General features: G+C 38.7%; 1 protein-coding gene across 2 annotated transcripts; it reads right to left on the bottom strand.

The window, feature by feature from the left end:
- Positions 1-4,104: 4,104 nt before the first annotated feature.
- Positions 4,105-17,441, bottom strand: LOC122667556 (protein TPR1-like). 2 transcript variants are annotated; one of them, XM_043863882.1, is made up of 26 exons: positions 17,252-17,441; positions 16,955-17,084; positions 16,648-16,827; positions 16,424-16,537; positions 16,107-16,265; positions 15,695-15,869; positions 15,467-15,596; positions 14,263-14,378; positions 13,980-14,115; positions 13,739-13,848; positions 13,302-13,371; positions 13,159-13,232; positions 12,979-13,074; positions 12,786-12,878; positions 10,205-10,332; positions 9,860-10,088; positions 9,594-9,767; positions 9,405-9,500; positions 8,989-9,141; positions 8,792-8,902; positions 8,511-8,690; positions 8,277-8,405; positions 8,094-8,189; positions 5,324-5,506; positions 5,069-5,244; positions 4,105-4,478 (listed from the first exon to the last, which is right to left on the bottom strand). In XM_043863882.1, exons 2-26 carry the CDS (start codon positions 17,032-17,034, stop codon positions 4,265-4,267), a joined length of 3,402 nt encoding a protein of 1,133 aa, XP_043719817.1. In that variant the 5' UTR covers positions 17,035-17,084; positions 17,252-17,441; the 3' UTR covers positions 4,105-4,264. The 2 variants fall into 2 exon arrangements, with proteins under 2 accessions (XP_043719817.1, XP_043719816.1); XM_043863881.1 differs by having other exon boundaries at positions 9,594-9,761; positions 9,854-10,088; positions 17,252-17,440.
- Positions 17,442-18,199: the final 758 nt, after the last annotated feature.

Below are 18,199 nucleotides of genomic sequence, written 5' to 3'. Positions count from 1 at the left end.
GTCTGTGTCGTGTCATGTTTTGGGAAGTCTTCATGATATCTGGGATCTTCAAGACTTATTTAGGCGTATTGAGTTCCACTTTCAAATGATTTGTGCAGATTTTTTAAGGGAAATTTACACATACCACCCATGAGTATGATGAAAGGATATTTTCAACCCCAGTTTTGGAAAATTCTGCGTACCCCTCCTGAGGTTTGCGAACGGTAACAGATAAGCACATTCCGTCAGTTCATGACTAACACTATTAAATATTAGACTTAAATTGACGGAATTGCCCTTCTAAGAAGAACCCCCCAAAAAAAAAAAAATGAATAGACAAAATTACCCTTACAAAGGGCAAAAAAAAAAAAAAAAACCCTGGAACCCATCTTCGGATGAGTTGCAGGTTTCAAAACAATAAGGGTTTTTTTTTTTTGCTCCTCGATTGCTTCTCTACTTGAATCCCCAATTCGAGCTCCCCTCCCTCCAACGCCACTGGAAATCTGGGAATCGGAGAGGAAATATTGAATGGTTGGAAATAAGGAAAACCCTATCGCCAGTCATGGAAAGTTGGTTGCTGGGTTCATCAGAACAGAAGCGACATTACAAGGATCCAATCAGCCTCAAAACATTTTCCTCCACTCCCTAGCCCTCTGCCCTTGACTCATTTAAGCTTTTGATTCTTTCTAAATGTTCTCCATTCACTTTCAACCCTACCATGAACCAGAACAGAAACGACATTATATCTTTTATTAAAAAAAAAACCCAACTCTGAAAAACAGAAGCCCTCTTGTGTGATTCGATTTCCCATTGCAAGCCATAAAATGGACGCCATCTTGTCCAATGAGATTAATTAATATGGGCAATTGCCAATAATACCGAAATCCCTCTTCTCCTTCGAGCGGCAACCGATCAAGTTATAGATACAAGCGTTCCAGAGAAATGAATTGAACACTCTGAAAGCAAGTGGAAGAATACGAGAGGAGAATGATAGAAGAAAGCGGTAATTTAATTTGCAAGGAAAACAAAATAAGGTTAGGGATTTGATCTTTATTTCTTGCCAAATTAGAATTCTTTCTCTAATCAAGTGGATCGATCCGAGTCAATTCTACAGGTGCCTTCGATGAGATTGATTACCCATTACTGGGTTTTTTTCAATCAAAAAAGAGAAAAATAAGAAGGTCTCTTAGATTACGTTGCAAGACAACCAGCACTGGTGGAAGAGGATACCATGAAATCGGAGAGTAAAGAAATGGGTTTCGGATCTCAAGTTTTGAGTAGAATTAAAACCCTATTTCTCTTTTCTTCATTCTCTTCATTCTCTTCATTCTCTCATTCTTTTTAACTCTATTTTTGCTCCTCGATCGCTTTTCTGCTTGAATCCCCAATTCGACTGGGGAAGATGAGTTAGTTGCAGGTTTTTTTTTTTTTTTTTTTTTTTTTTTTTTTTTGTCCTTTGTAAGGATAATTTTGTCCATTCACCTTTTTTTTTTTTTGACGGGTTCTTCTTAGAAGGGTAATTCCATCAGTTCAAGTCTAATTTTTAACAGTGTTAGTCATGAACTGACGAAATAGACTTATTTGTTACTGTTTGCAAACCTCAGGGGGTACGTAGAATTTTCTAAAACTGAAAAATGAAAATATCCTTTCGACAAACCTCAGGATGGTATGTGTAAATTTCCCATTTTTTAACTAGTTTCATCTATAGTCTTCAGGAGTTTAATCTTTGTTTGTAGAGTCTCCCATTGAGGTTTTTGGACATTTTATAGAAAAATGCATCTGGTCACTGATAAATCTCTTAATTGTAATATACTCCATTCTTTTTCAAAAAAAAAAAAAAAAAAACCCGATTCTTTTTACCATTACAATATATAATATAAAAAGCGGTGCTGGTCAACCCGTGCCGCCCATTGTTTTGCTATTGTTACTGGCCAATGGTATCACTGGCCAATGGAAAAGCTTTGGAACAACGGAACTCTGTCTCTCTCTCTCTCTCATGTATCGCCCTAGCGACGGAGAGAATAACAACGCCGTTTAGCTAGCTAGATGTAGAACTGCACTTTACCCGAAGCAGAAACAGAAGAAAAGAGTGGTGGAAAATGGAAAGGCAGATTTGTGTCTGAATTCTCTCTCTTTCCCTTCTATGCGATTTCTAAATCTATCTTCCTAGATGAGCTATCTGAAACAGCAAAAAGCCCACTCATTCTCATAGGGGTTGGGGTTGTTGCAGGTGCAGCGCACTGCCCACCTGTTACGAACAAGCTGAATTCCAATTGTCAACCAATTTGTCATGTGAAAACTGGAAAGAAGGTAAATCTAATGAATTATATCCAAGGGGTTGTAGTAGTTGAAGGGCATTATTGCTCATTCAAAGTGTCTGTCCACAGAAGAATTCCTCGTGTCGCCAGACCAACTCGTTTTGGTGTCGTCTGTCCCACTCTGCCCTGTTCTGTTTCGTTAAACATCCTTCAAATCAGAAGCTCTCTCTATATATTTTATACTCCCTTAATCCAAATATTTCAAAAAAAAAAGAAAAAAATTTGGAAAATTACAAGATTACTTAATCATAGTTTTTAGATTAAAGGATTACTCGAAATAAACATAATTATTCATTCACTTCCTTACGTTCTTCGAACTCCTCCCACTAAACATAGCTGTGGTTGGTCCTCCAACACAACACTGCCGATGCCTACGAGGGAGAACACGTGGCCGTGGGTATTGACGATAGCCTTTGAAGGATATAAGGGCTAAAAATAATTATAAAAATAGTGAAGTACGAGCACTGTTTTGGGTAGTGTGTAACAACGATATGTTTTGACCAAATTGGTTAAATCAAAGATTGGATGGGTTTCTAACCAAAAAAACAAAAAAAATCTGTAAGGCTTGGAGCTCATCAGTAAGTCACTAACTCACTTTTTAAATGCTTACAAGAAGAATGCAAAATTGTCAATCAGCAATGGCAAATTATGGGAAACTCATCAATGAATTGAAGAGGGTGAAAACTAGACTGGCAGTTGCAAATTTCCAGATCTCATCAGTCGTAAATCAGAATTTGTAGCTCGAAACTAAAGAAAATGCTGCCGTTCCAAGACGTAAAGAAGTAATTTGTAACTGTAAGAGTCTTTAAGACAGTATTTGCACCCTCCTAATCCTGCAAAGGGTTGCGGCAAACCTACCTCCCAAGATAAATCAGGCGGACTGTTACTGGTTGCAGAGATAGTAACACTGTGAAGCTATCAGAGATTTTTTTATATCTGGACTGAGAGAATTCGTGGCCCATTTATAGACTCACAAGGCCTGTTCGGATGGGTCACACCCATTGGCTCATATGGCTTGACCTGACAGGTCATGACTATTGGGCTGAGCTCCCTTGGCTGTTCGTATGGGCTACAACTCTTAGAGTCAATGTTAAACCAAGGGTTACACTCCTTCTTTGATCAGCCACCGATCCAACATTCGGATTGATCCTAAGCACACCGAAAAGATTTAAGCAACATACTGCGACGATGCAAAATACAAAATGCGCCATCAAAGCACCACATTGCGCCTCACGCACGCGCTCGGACGGTTACCGTCCTCGTTCGCAAGTGCACCGTACAATCTCTTCTAGCATTACATGTGATAATAATAACTACTAACTACTAACACATATAAACCCAATGAGCTTTCCTTTCATAGCCGATGTGGGACTAAAAGTCCACATCAATATTTTGAAAATTCCATCAGTGACTCATGCTACTGTTGAGTGCTTAGCACGCTCAGTGCTTCTCACACTCTCCCACTCGAGGATTGACCAGGTGGTCGTGGATTCTTCATCAGAGAAGGCAAGAGGTAGGCCCTGGAACTGGTGCCTGGTTACGAGAGACATTACTCATTTTACTCTCAGCGCATAAGTTGGAGCTTAATGTTCTCTTTCTACCAGTCCCCAAGTCCAAAGGATAAAAGCTCCAAAGCGGAAAGCGGGTGCTCTTCCTTTGTCTTTCAGGGGCTTTTAGTTGTAGGTAGCTCCTGAAGAACCATATTTTCCACATGAAGATATAGAAAGACCATGAGCATGAATTGGTAGTAGCAGGGTAGACTGTCAAAGAATGTGTTTAGACACAGAGAGAGAGAGGTGGACAATGATTTCAAAGAATATATATGACATTGATTAGAAGCAATAACAGAGTATACATGTGTCATCCTGCTCTAACCATTTCTGTACTCTCTGAGGCACACATTTAAGGTTAAAAACCCACCATTGTACAACTAATAAAATACAATTTGAGATAAATTACATTGACACTCATCTTTGGATTTGCTCAGAAGCTGGGTTGCTGGTGGTTGATGATGCTGCCGTCCGGCCATTGGGTATCCCATTATCTACAGGAGCTGTGACTCCCCACTTTCCCTCGGAATCTACAGGCTCTATTACCTTCACTGATCCATCAATTAACCCAACAGCCAATTGATTTGGCTCTTGAGGGTGTGACGCAACAACAAGGGGGTATACACTGTGGCTGCAACAAAAACGCATTTCAAAGTTGCAGATTGCAGAATCAAAAAACAAAAAAAATAGAAAGGGTGCAGATTCAGTTGAGACTAAAGGAAATGCTCATAAGATTTTAGCAAATGTTGATCATCACCAGAAAACGACAAGGTACAAGGGCAGATGAAGAGCTGTTCTTAATTTTTTTGACTGCCAGTTGTACCAAAATGCAACCTCAACTAAATCAAATAGAAAAAACAAAGATGCTGATCGTTGGGGATAACATAGGACAAGAATAGCCAGAGTACTAATTATTCAATCTTTCATACAGATCAATCAAATTACCACTCGAAAAATCAGCAGACTGCACACTGGTGATATCCATTAATCATTCATAAACTCTGACAGAGCATTCAACAAAAACAGAATACCAAGAACACAGAACCACAGCTGGTGCGTTCATGTGAGAAGAAAACCAATGACAATGTCCTATTATACCAATAATGACTGCTTAAATACAAAAAGTAGGGGGGGTTTAAAATATAAAAAATAAACCAGTGCACAGCAGAGAATGTGTGAAAGACATTGAAGAATGAGGGTAGGCAAGATGGCCCCACTGACCTGCTTGACACTGTTTGGGGCAGATATACCGATGGAGCAATACGACACCTTAATCTCAGGCCATCAGCATCGAAAACACCAATATTGCCATCACAAAAAGTAGCATAAACTAGCTGACTGTTGCAGGAGTATACTGCACAAGTTATTGGTGCAGAAAGTACATCTTGTGGCACCCACTGCAAAGACAGGCCAGATAAGAATGTGTTATCCGCCCTAACTATGACACACAAGCACCCATTGAGAGAAGCTTCCTACCTGACGAATGCGGTCCATCTTGGAGGCATCATATATTGCAAGTTGTGTTTCATGAGATACTAATAAGCGGACTTGATCAGAGTGAAACTGTACTCGAGTGTCACCAATAGGAGCCTTTCCTGCAGGCAGTTGGATTGAAATCGATTTCCGCTTCTCCCATGTATCAGTGTTCCATATGCAAAGCTGCACACAAGAACTGTTAGATTAATACAATCTAATGCACCAAATTTTGCAAAAGTCCTATCTCTCCCTTTAGTTATTAAGATGGACTTCGGCAATTTATCTAAATCAGTTTTCCATTCTAAAAACAATAGAAGTACAATCAACAGGTACATGAGATTGGCTCAGACCCACTTGCATGTGCCTAAATGAGAAAAAGGTCAGGATAGAAGGTTGTATTTACATATACAAGCAAAATTATGATAAAGGTTAAGCCCACCAAAGGAAGATATGGTGGACAAAATGAGCTCGTCACATGGGCCAGGAGGATGGAACAAGAGAACAAATACTGATAATAAAAACTCATCAAGTCGGTGTAAACAACCAACAGAAAACAATTATTTCTACAACTTCTACACTAAAAGCTCCACAAGCACCTAAAAATTTTGCACAAGAAACACTAGGCTCACAGCAAAATGTAGAAAGAAAATGATCCTATAAGACAAAGATCAATCTCATGTGCAACCATGAACCACAGTTTCTGATGAATAATGATTTCTTCATTTCATATCTATCAAAAAAGAATAACGATGTCACTTAAAAAAGCAAAAAAACAATAGGGGCTCATTGAAGAGCAGTAGCAATCATAGTTGGCAAGGCGCCTAGGTGAGCCAAGGCGAGCGAGGGGGTCAGGAACCAAGTCGACAAGGCGTCACCTAGGCGAACAAGGCAACACCAGAAATTAAGGCGTGGTAAAGGCACCTGGATGCCTGAGCGACGCCTTGACAACTATGGTAGCAATTCAAATAAATAGGCAAACCATTATGATGGCACCAAACCCCCAAATGATGGACTGATCAAAGAACCACTTTGTTTGGCAGGCTATGACCTTGGCTTAGATAAAAAAGGGCATACCCAGTGCACGAGGCTCCCGCCATTGTGGGGTCTGGGGAGGGTCATAATGTACGCAGCCTTATCCCCGCTTCGTGGAGAGGCTGTTTCGAGAGACTCGAACCTCCAACCACTTGGTCGCAATGACCTTGGCTTAGATATTGATAAAAAAAAAATTTCCTTCCGTTTTAATGAACTATTGGACAAGAAGTTCAGAGATGAAGCATAAGCAATTAAGCGTGAATCTTCCTTGATGTGTGAATAACTCAAAGATCCACCTAGTTTCTTCTACAACCATCGCCACTGGCAGAATACTCCAGTCCAGGTTTAGGAACAGCACAAACCAATTATGCATGCAGCCCAATTCCCAGATGAGTGCATCCCACGGATTGAGCTCCTCTCCCACCCGGGACGATGTCCAGCGCACATTGTACGGCTGAGGAGGCCTCGATCCACATGCCACTGCACCGGGATGCGTGCAGTGGTGTGGATCGAAGCCCCCCAGCCGCACGATGTGCTCTGGACACCGTCCGGCGCACAAGTGCGCTGGAGAGGAGCCGGATCCGAGTGTATTCAATCTAGTTTTTTAAGAAGTTCATGAGGTTTTAACACCCATTATGGGGAGCAAGGATTTAAAGATTTAGTGAACCTCTGGTCATTCCCCTGTGGTACCTACCCGGATGGATTTGGACCAGCTAACCCAATTGCAGAAAACCAATATGTCAGTGGATTGGCTGATCCAGTGTATGGGTCGGTTCCATCAACCCCGATCCCAATCCCAATCAGGTGTTCCAGATTGGATTGGCTGACCCTCAAAACCATGATCTGGGGATGAGCAGATGGTGGAATTCTCATTTGTTTTCGACACTCCAATAGTCCTTATAGTGAAGATGGTAGGTTTGGGAAATGAAAATGGAAGAGAGGGTTTTCTCACTTGGGGTTCTGTAGTGAAAATTAAACATTCTTTTTCAAACAAATATCATGAAGCACCAAGGAAGAAAATTTCTCCTAACTTTCGCTTTCACAGGCCCATCGCCCAATCTAGACACACCCATGGGCAAAAGGACAAATGCTGAAGGATCCTCCAAATGTGGATTATGTTGGACCAGGAGTTCTACTGTAGTTCTCTAGACAGAGTACCAAGCGCCATGAACATTCATTATCTCAACCAATTGTAATTTTGTTACTATGAGAAATTACTTCAAGACATAGACAAATGCCTAATAATAAAAAATAACATATATTTAATACAAGTAGCTAGGCATGCAACAGATGGGTCAAAAAAAAGACGGCAGGCTAAAAGTAGCTGGGACTTTCCTGTTATATAAATGGCTACCAAACTTCACAGCAAGTAGGAAATGGACAACAGTCCCTTTAATGAAGTCAGGACAATTAAGTACTTCTCAGCCTAGAATCACCACATGGAATTCAAAATACATTCAAGCATTCCAACAGATGCTTGGTACAACACAATAATAAGATTCATCATGTTGCAATTTAATTTATTCGGCAGTCGGAGAAAACTAATAGGGAATGGAATGCATAGCCCCCAAATTCAAATTCCTTTTTTTTTTGGGGGGGGGGTGGGGGGGTGAGGCAAAAGGGGAAATTTTAAGCAGCAAAACAGCAGTTCAAGAAAAAAACATAATGCTTAACAGACAGCTTGATTTGCATATGGCATGATACACGAATTAGCAGGTGGTCGATAAGTAAAACTCACCTGAGCATCAGCTCCTGAAGAAACCAGTATGTTAAGGTTGGTGGAAAAAGCTAAACCAGTTATACGCTTCTGGTGACCTTTCAATTTTGTTTTTACCTGACAATAGAAACAATTTATTACCTCCAATTGAAAATAGTTCACGGTCTCACTATAAGCCTTTTTCAGAGGGTCAGCATTATTTACCTCATCCACCCTAACATTATAAATGTGGATCGTAGAATCATCCATTCCAATTGCTATTATGTTATTATCTTGTGGATGAAATGCTAAGAAGGTTGATGGTGGTGGAGGGGGCATGAATGTTGTCATCACCTGCAGGCCAATATAATTCCATTCCCAATCACATGAAAATGTTCCAACACTGACAAAGTTTGCAGCAAATATACAAACACAAAATCTAAAACATACGGAATTTACCTTGAAAGTCATCATGTTGAAAAGTGAAACTTTCCCCCCACAAGCGGACATTACATATGAGTCATTCTTTGAGAGTGCTATGCATGGGACTGCTTCTTCAGGATTGCCATCTGAGACATCATTAGCCATAAGAAGACCACTGCTTGGTTGCCAATGCTGTGGAGCAACACTTGCAGTGGCCTTTAACCCTCATTGGCTCAGATTTCTATTTTTTCCAAAAAATTCACGAAAAATCACTCTTGGACCACATAATAATAAATATTCATAGGTCAAACCATTACCTTGCCACTTGGATTTTGTTCACTGCGGCTCCACTTCCATAGTTTTTGAATCCCATTTGACCCAAGAGCTAGAATCCCAACACCAGAATTTGTGTAAAGAAGACGTGCAACCTGGATAGAATGGAAAAATTAATTAATTAGAGAGTTGATGTATGTGATAAATGGAAAAGATTAGAAAAGATTTAAGAATGGCACACCTTGCATGCAGAATCTGCATTCTGAGACATGGTAACTACTCGGCATTGACCATGATCCACAATTTCAGTCAACTCCCACGGTTTGGTTTTATCAGATACATCATCCAAAGACCTTGACTTTTCTATGCTTCTAGCCGTAGGATCAACCCCATTCTTCAGAAATTATTTCGTAACGTTACAAATATGCACATAAAAAATGTTAGGTCATAAAAATTAAATGTATCTAGATAAAAGCCACAAAATAAGTCTAGCTTAGGAAGCAACAGGACAGGTAGAAACTAATACTACAATAATCAAGCAGGTTGGGCATAGTGCCTGCCTTGATATGCCATCAAGCCTGGCCATATTTGTCAGTCCAGACATGGTGTTTCATCAAAAAAAACAAAAATTTACGTTAGAGCATCTGTTGAACATACAAGCATAGTACAAGGCCTTGCAGGAGAGCTTCTGTCCAAACGATCCACTCTTGTCATATTTGTATTGATATTACTACCTACAGCAGTACCAGAAACCTGGACCAGAAAACCAGAATATAAGAGAAGAGTGTCGGTCAATCACACATGTCAAAGACATCTGATGTTGATGATGACAAGGATGATCACAACCTTAACTGGAGAAGATTCAATTGGTGCTCTCAGTGCTTCAAAGGACTGGTTTTCAATTGCTCTCAAACATCTGAGACCATCGGCATTTGCAAGTATCTTGAAACCATTATCTGCTGTGGTAACAGCAAGAAGATTTCCTTCCTTGTCGAATCTCAAGCGAGGCAGACTCTGAAGCAATCAAAGCAATGATGCATGGATCTGATTTAAATATGAGCTCATTTACAAGCGGATAATAAAAATCAAATTAAAATAACACCTACTGGGAGTCCACCATCAGCATCTGTGCTTGTGAGAATGTTGACATTGTCCACATCCCAAAACTTTATCTGATGATCTTCACCAGCAGCCAAAAAGTGATTTTGTGTTGTGTCAAACTGAACCACACCATTTGATTTCTTTCTAAATCCAAGATAAGTTCTCTTTATTGCTCCTTCACTTTCATTCCATTCAACCAGGTAAGAATCACCATCTTTACTCGTCCCACAAGAGAACAATCTGAAAAAACAGCTCAATTGTGAGTCATCTACCATCTACTCATAGAATGCGCCAATGCATGTTTTTATACTCAAGTAAAATTTTACTATTCCCAATTAAACTTTCACTCATCTTACCTACTTCCATCAGCACTATAAAGCATCGTAGTGCACCCATGTCCAGGAGCATCATAGTCGACTCTGGAGCCCATATTGTCATAAAGCCAAGCCTTGATTTTCCCATCAACAGCAGTTGAGAAAATAAACTGCAAATTTTTAACAGAAAGGATAATGTCACTGTGGCATGTCTCCAGTTCCTAGATCAAGTAGTTCCATAACTTACAGTTGAACAAAATCTTTACTTTATTGTAAATCTCATAGTTTTTATCCGGAAATATGTGATGGTTTTTCTAGATCAGGGTTACATAATAAAACACTGGATTGTAACCCTTTAGGCAAGAATCGAGTACATAAGGTGAGTACCATATCAGGTTTGCAACAAAAACTGAATAATAATAATATGGAAAATCTTGTTGTAACCAAGGTTGGTGAAAAATAAAAGTCGTGACCTTACTTTTTTGCCTATATAACACTTTTTTTTTCTTTCAAAGGGTAAATTCAGTCACTTCACATACCTACTCAAAAAATGTATATCTTTTAATAATGTCATAATGACAAGTCACTTTCAAATTATTTTGAAAACCCTTTTTTACCCTTACATTAAGTAACTTTTGGGAGCAAGGTAAGGGGCAGTCAAAAAAAAGGAGGTTACAACTTCTCACTTCACCATTTTGGTGACAACAAGATGCACCCATAGTAGTAGTAGCGCAAAGGATTCCTGAACAGCTGAATGACCCAAATATCCGCCATTTTGCAGATCGAATGGGACCCACATTTTAGTGGACAGGTTGACATCAAGGTCCCTTCCTACAAGTCAGTTTAAGCAAAAACAGAGTTTGCTAAGTGGCAAAATAAAGCTTTGAAAATATAGGGATTAACAAGATGCATGGACATATATGAGATTCATGAGAAGGTATTTGATTAAAACTAAGTCTGAAATTTAACACACATCTACTCCATAAGGTGTATAAATAATCCAACAGTCAGTTGGCCAATATCAACAGTCAACATGGCTGCAAAATGGTGGACCATTCGGATAAGCTTATCCAAACGGGACCATATGAAAAAAAAAACAAAAAAACAAAAAAAAAAACAAAACAAAACAAAACTTTTCCCTAATAATAATGATTATGATCTTATAATCAAATTTCTGAAAACATTTGAAAGAAACTGGTTCTGAATATTTCATTTATCAAGCAATAGAATTGAATGAATGAATCTTTCACACCCGAAACAAACCATAGCCCATAATGCCAGGGCCCTACCTTACCTACCTATTATTTTTTTTTTTTTAAAAAGGATGTCACTATTGTTTCATAGATAATTTTGGCATTTCCAATAAGTTGAAATAGTGAAATCAGAGGTTGATCATTGCAACTCTGGGAGAAAGGCAACTCAGAGAACTGATTAAAAAATTTAACACATTAAAAGAATCCTGATCATGCTAACAGTGGGAGAGCAGCAACTGGAAGATGCAGCACCTTTGTCATTTCTGCCAGTAAAATTTACTTAAACACCCAATATGGTTTTACTCAAACTGTAAGGCCACATCCATAGTTTCTCTAATAATTTGATCCCCATTATAATAGGATTTCGGGCAAGTATAAAATTTTACTTTGAAATTAAGATATTTTTTGACATAACAATAAGTCAGCAAAAACGAGTGACGAATTGAGAGAACAGATTTGATCCATCCAACAGTATATGCTTTACTGTGAAGAATTACTTAAAAGGTTATTTTGTGAAGATAAGATCAGGTCAGCTTCTCATAAGTTAAACTTCTTGGAGAGTGACAGCATTGTCAGTGGTCACTCCTAGACAGTCAGATCATAGATTTTTGCTGAAATATCCTATTGAGAAACTGTATGCACTGCTTCACACAAGTTAAAATCTTCCTCTTCCAGAATCAGGTTTTGAGCAATTGGAGAGAATTGAGTTAACCAAGTCCTATAAATTTCCATGCATTTAAACTTTAAACTTGGCAATAGGTTTTCCCTCCAGGTCTCAGCCAAAGCAATAATCAGCAGACCCAGACTGACACAGGAGCATATTCCACTCCAAGCAGCAACATTATCTTCACAAAGACAAGTGGCCACACGAGTTGTTGAACCAAGTAGTGTCTCTGGAATTTAAGGGATCATTCCTTTTTTATTTACTGTTTAAAGTGCATCCCATATTGGGCCCATTATCCACTAGCGTTGGGTTTCGTTAACCTAATCCGATGTCAATACATTAGAAACAACTACATTCATAGGAACAGAAGCACCAGTAGGTGACAAGATGAAGTGAATCCAACCATTATTTATTCTTGTACTGTAAACAAGTAGATTGAGAAGGTCTAGTAATGTGCAACAGCAGCAGTGCATACACAAATGGTGAGAGCTTGCTACTTAAACGCTCTCAAAGGACAACAAAAAGGACCAAGAGAACTTGGATCAGCCATGAAGACTTCTTACAGGGGAATACCTTGACCTAGATAAGTGAAATAGTGGACCTTAAAGAGGTCTCTGTACATTTTCTGGAAACTTTGTTGACAAAGTGAATAGCATAAATCAAAATGCTGTTAAATATTTATTACCTACTTACAGAAGTAATTTACCTGAATGTTCTCTTTGTGATGAGGGCATACCGAATGAACAGGTGCCTCATGGCCTTCAAAGTTATAAAGCTTTCTTCCATTCAAATCCCAGACCTGTTATCCATTTTTTTGATTTTTTGTTCATTAAAAGTAGGTCAAGATATTTTATTTAACCAAGGTCAAACACAAGTACATCTACTTTTCTTGCTCTCACCTTTATAAGTTTATCATCTCCACAAGTTACTACACAAAGTTGTTTGTTTGGATGAGAGAATGCCAGATCATTTATACTTCCAACATGAGCTTCAATCTGCATAGGAGAAGTAGAGATAGTTCAAGCTACAGTTAACATTTTTTGTTTTATTGAACAGGCAATAAAAGCTGAAGAGCACACCTCCAACTGTTGACAGAGATCATTAGGCCCTTGATAAGCATATAAGTGAATCAAATGTTTTGTAAATGCAACCCCTGGAACACAAAACAACAATTGTCAGGAAATACCAACATCAATAACATCATTTGATCACATGAACATACCCATCCAATTTCCGTCAAGACTCCATGTTACACGAGTGACAGAGATTGATGAATCCTTGACGATAGCAGTCTGAAAGAGAGATTCCATTATATCTTGTAAGGTTCACACACAAGCACTCTAAATCCCCTCAAAGTATTGCAAAATCAGAATAACAGTGAAGACCTCTTGCATCTTCAGATTAACTCCAGAATTTTGCCAACTCAATAGGGGAGAAAAAGTAAGATAAATACTGGAATTTAGCTTCCTCACTCCTCTTATATGGTCACAATCAGTACTAGTAAGCACTGATGAAGCCATCAAAAATTGAAGTGAACATAAGACTTCACATCCATGGGAAGAAATATGCATACAAGCCAAATGTTCCACCAAAAGACAATTCGGCCACTATATTTTAGCTTTTTTTTACTCCAATAACTAGCAAAGATGCAATAAGAACCTGAAATTGTAATGAACATGCTGACATGTCCCATATCTTGAATGGCTTTGCCACCAGTCTCTTTTTAAACCCAATTTCCCATAATGTAATTTCTCCATTGCCAGAACCAACTACTCAAATAAAAATCCAAGTCAGATAAGAAAAGAAGCTGCATGTACATCAAACAATAACAGATGAGATCCACTACAAGTTCACTTGGAATGTGTAAAGCAGCACAATAGAGAATTATATAGTTCTGTACCAAGAAGCAAAGAGTGATGAGAAGGATGGAAATCCATGCTCGTGACATTGGATCCCTGATGGATGGAACAAGTTACTGTTCGTGGCAGATCATCCAATGACCATGATGTTTGCTGAAGAGGGGCCGGATATGTCACCTAAATATTAAAAAAAAAAGAGTAGCAATCACATGCTGTGTCAAAGCATTAAAGGTTGCAACAAGAAAATCGGAAGCATAACCATTAGAAGAATTTCATAGTATCCTAGAGTTGCTACTATGAAGGCTCTGAGCTCTTCAGGATTACCTCATCAACAGGTTGTGCAGGCCTCAAACGTTTCATTAGTTGTTCATGATCAGGATTCTGGTAATCAACCATACCTAAAGCATTTGGAGGTGTTCTTGGATGCTTCAGAATTGAAACTGTTCCTAGCACAGAGAAAATTATGCAATTTTCAGCATATATTCATGCAAACTAGATTACTAACCTTTTGAATGAAAATTGTCAGAATAAGGTTGAGCTATATGAAATTGGTTTTCCTTTTCTCTTGTTTAATTGGTGAATGACTTGAAACATAAAAGGGGTACCACATCTGTCATCTTTCCAAATCAACATAACATGCTAAAATGCTTGGGAAGTATGGAAGAATTACTCTTGCCTTGTGTGTGTGTGTGTGTGTTTTTTTTTTTTTTTTTTAATGGAAAAAGAGTTGGCACTGAGTCAGTAGAATGTCTGCATCAGTTTTCAATTTTTTTTAATATTTCCCAAGAAGATAAATAACGGGATGGGGAAAAATATTGAGTGAACATAATTTCCCTTTGCCTTATTTAAGCCAATCTTTATCGAACATTTTCTTATAAAGTGCAAGATTCAAACTTAGGGGTATACCCTTTTTCCTGAAAGGTTGCGAACATTTTAAGAACTCTATGAGGTACTGACATAGAGTTGAAGGAATGGTTTCGTATGGGTGTTTTAACCGTAGTTGCACACTTGTACTTGACTACTTGTAACACTTTGACCTTGTTCAAAAAAAAGAGTGTCCCAGTGCTCGAGGCTCCAGCTACTGCAGGGTCTGGGAGGGGCAAATGTACGCAGCCTTACCCCCTGCTTCGCAGAAGAGGCTGTTTCCAAACCAACAGGTTGCAATAGGCAAATGTAACACTTTGACATTGTGTAATATTAAATGTTTTTCTTTATTCCTAAAGCATAATTTAGTTGTTTTCATTAAATTTTCTTATAAAGTGCACAAAATATTAATTTGTTGTAAAAGCAAAGAGAGGGAATAATCCAGCATCATTACTATTATCTCATTCTTAGAATAGGGAGGGAGGATAAGAAGCAAAAGATCCAGTCTTGAAGTGGCTATCACCACAAAATGGACAACAAAAAGAAATAAATAAATCATCCCCAATTCCATAGAAAATTGATCTAGTCTATACAGAATCATTAGGATTTTGGTTTCATCATGTAAATTCTGGAGTAACAATTGCAATAGCAGTAGAGTTTTGACCTTGATTTGGTGGAACAGTAATTGACGATGCAGCAACAACAGCTGATTGGACAGATGATGAAGCAGTTGCATTTGCCATCCAGCCTGCCAAGGCATTAGCGTTGGCAGCAGCTGCAGCAGGTGGAAAGGGCTGCACCAATAAAACCAAAAAAAAAAAAAAATCAATTGCACTCTAAACAAAAATGCCCTCTATCTAAAAAATAAAATATAAGAGGAATGATATTATACGCCATGTGATCCAAGTGGTGCATAGGTGGCAGGCTTCCCAGCTGCAGCAACTGGAAGAGTGACCGGAGTAGGAGCACGAGCCCCATTAGTAGGTGCGCATGTATGATCTGTGAATAAGGTCTTAATGTCTGGGTTCGGACGTGGATTCTTACAGAGCTGGTGCTGCCAGTTCAAACTACATAAACCATGCATACAAGCCAGGAGCCAAATAGAAAAGGGTCAGACAGAACTAAATCATCAATGGAAGCAGAATCATCAATTAGAATAGGAATCAGGGAAGGAATATGTCTGCGTGGTTCAATAGAGTTCATTATAATGCAGAATTGTCTTAAGAAAGCATAAAGTTTTTCTAGTCAAAGCAAATAGACAAAAATAAGAATTGTAAGTTGGGATATTAAAGGACCAACACTACCTTTGGTTTATTAGAGTTCGCAACCTCGATGTCTTTAAAGTGGGAAAGACCAGCTTATCTCGGAACAGAGGATTTGCTTCAATCAGTTTTTTAAGCTCTATTAGCATTATGCTACGTGCTGATTTGGTGTCCCCGTATTTGGATAATTGTTCATTTTCCCTGCATAAAATGCAAATAAATAATGAACCTTTTATTTTTAAATTTCATTCTTTTTTTTCCCATATAGCCAGTTCACGTTCTATACCATAATCTGGTATTAAGAAATCTGAACTGACAGCATGTAAATACCATTCAGTCAGTAAAAATTCCTAAATTACCTGAAATTCTCCAGTGTTAAGAGCTGAGTGATTTCTTTGTACAATTCTTCATTAAACGTCGAAAACACTTTCAAATCCTTCACCAAAATCTCTACAGCCTTAGCTCTGTCATGCCTGACACAACGAACGCCAGATGAATTAATAAATTATAAAAGACATTTTCAAAAATCGTAAAAATGATATATTACTAAAAGGAAAAGGAAACTACATAAAATCTTACTAACCTATCTAAAGCTTCAAGATACTTCTGCTTCCTAATCTCAAAGAAGATCTTCATGGAGTATCTATTGTCATCGACTTTTGTAAAGCCAGAGAGGTACTTCTCCACTTCGTCCCACTCACCAGCCTGTGATTTCTCTTCGAAGTATTTCATGTTGAAGAAGAAACCTGACTCTTGCTCAAGCCTACCTCAAAACCACACCGAATCATAGAAGAAACACCGAAGAACGCAATGGAACATACAAAAACATATACACAATCACAACGGAGAGGGTAGAGAGGAATGAAGAAGAAGAAGAAAACGCAGCTTACTTGTGCACAGACTCCTTAAATTTCTCCTCTTCGAGAAACTGAAGTATAAGAAACACCAATTCTCTGCTTAAAGACGACATTTTCTTCCCCAAACTAAGCTCAACTTTGATCAAGTATCGTGCAAGATCCTCTGAGAAGCTCAAACCAAAGATATCACAAGAACCGGTAGTTACAAGTTAGGGTTTCGATTTGAGCAATTAAAACAGAAAAGAACTATTGGACAAAATGATTTTTTCTGTTCCAATTGAAAACACATGACGTTCAAAAAAAAAATTTCAAAAAAATTAAAAAACTCACAGAAGACTGCAAAAGCTAGAATACACCCAAAATTTGTTGCTTTCATGACGGTAAACTGCTCGTAATTCGAGAAATTACTCTAGGGTTGTGTTCTCCCATCTCATAACCAGAGCTTCGAAAAGAAAAGGCTGCGGAGTAGAAGAGGGGGAAGAAAAGATAAAGAAGAGAGAGAGAAAGAGAGAGAAGTGACTTGGTCTCGCTTTCTTCGATGCGTTTTGCAGGAGCCTTCTTTTTCCACCGACGTATCACTGATAAGTAGATTGGCTTATAATATGATAAGTTGAAGTACGTATAGACGAAACCTGAGGCGAGGCGTGGTTCTTTTTGCGGAACCGAAGCCACGGACTCAAATCTAATGGATACTCTTTATAACGTCCACCACACTTCTGACAATGTCGGGTGCTTACGTGTCGCTTTCTTAAGTTTCAACTCTTTCAATTTCTCGCGATACTTTAAAAATCGTTGTATTCGGAAAACGTAATAATGCAATGGGGTAAGCGATCGCTGCCTAGTCGCGTGGCACACAAGGGTGTCTGTAACTCTGTATGAATGCGATTTTTTTTATTGGGAAAAAGAGCTTGAGTTTCTATCTCTCCACCTCATATAGGCACCTTTGTCCCTTGTTTGGACGTGGAGAGAGATAAACACATAGAAGTACTGGTGTAGGTATACTCTCGAACAAAAAACTGCTTCCCTTATTTATTTTAAGGGTGATAATATGATGTGCTCCTATGAGTGGGCATAGGAATGAAATGATCGCCCAGTCCCACACTCCTACATGAAAAACAGAAATCCCACATTTAATGATGTTTTTACACGCGCTTCCAATGGCCTTTGCATTGGTACAAGGGTAATGCTACCTTTCAGCAAACCCTCTCCCTACAAATTATCATCATAGACTACCTGAGATCAGTCCAATTATAGAAATGGGTGGGTTGAACCGAACAT

This window comes from Telopea speciosissima, chromosome 7 (assembly GCF_018873765.1).
Source record: "Telopea speciosissima isolate NSW1024214 ecotype Mountain lineage chromosome 7, Tspe_v1, whole genome shotgun sequence".
In the NCBI taxonomy this organism is placed as follows: Eukaryota; Viridiplantae; Streptophyta; class Magnoliopsida; order Proteales; family Proteaceae; genus Telopea; species Telopea speciosissima.
The sequence above is the reverse complement of the archived record's forward strand: the minus strand, read 5'-3'. Positions and strand labels throughout refer to the sequence as shown.

Excerpts from the sequence above, each read along its gene's own strand:
- LOC122667556 (XM_043863882.1), bottom strand. The coding sequence starts at position 17,034 with ATGTCGTCTTTAAGCAGAGAATTGGTGTTTCTTATACTTCAGTTTCTC. Across the intron at positions 8,691-8,791 it reads AACAAAATCCAAGTGGCAAG|GCCACTGCAAGTGTTGCTCC; the intron begins GTAATGGTTTGA and ends TGAGGGTTAAAG. Across the intron at positions 5,245-5,323 it reads AGATGGACCGCATTCGTCAG|TGGGTGCCACAAGATGTACT; the intron begins GTAGGAAGCTTC and ends CTGTCTTTGCAG.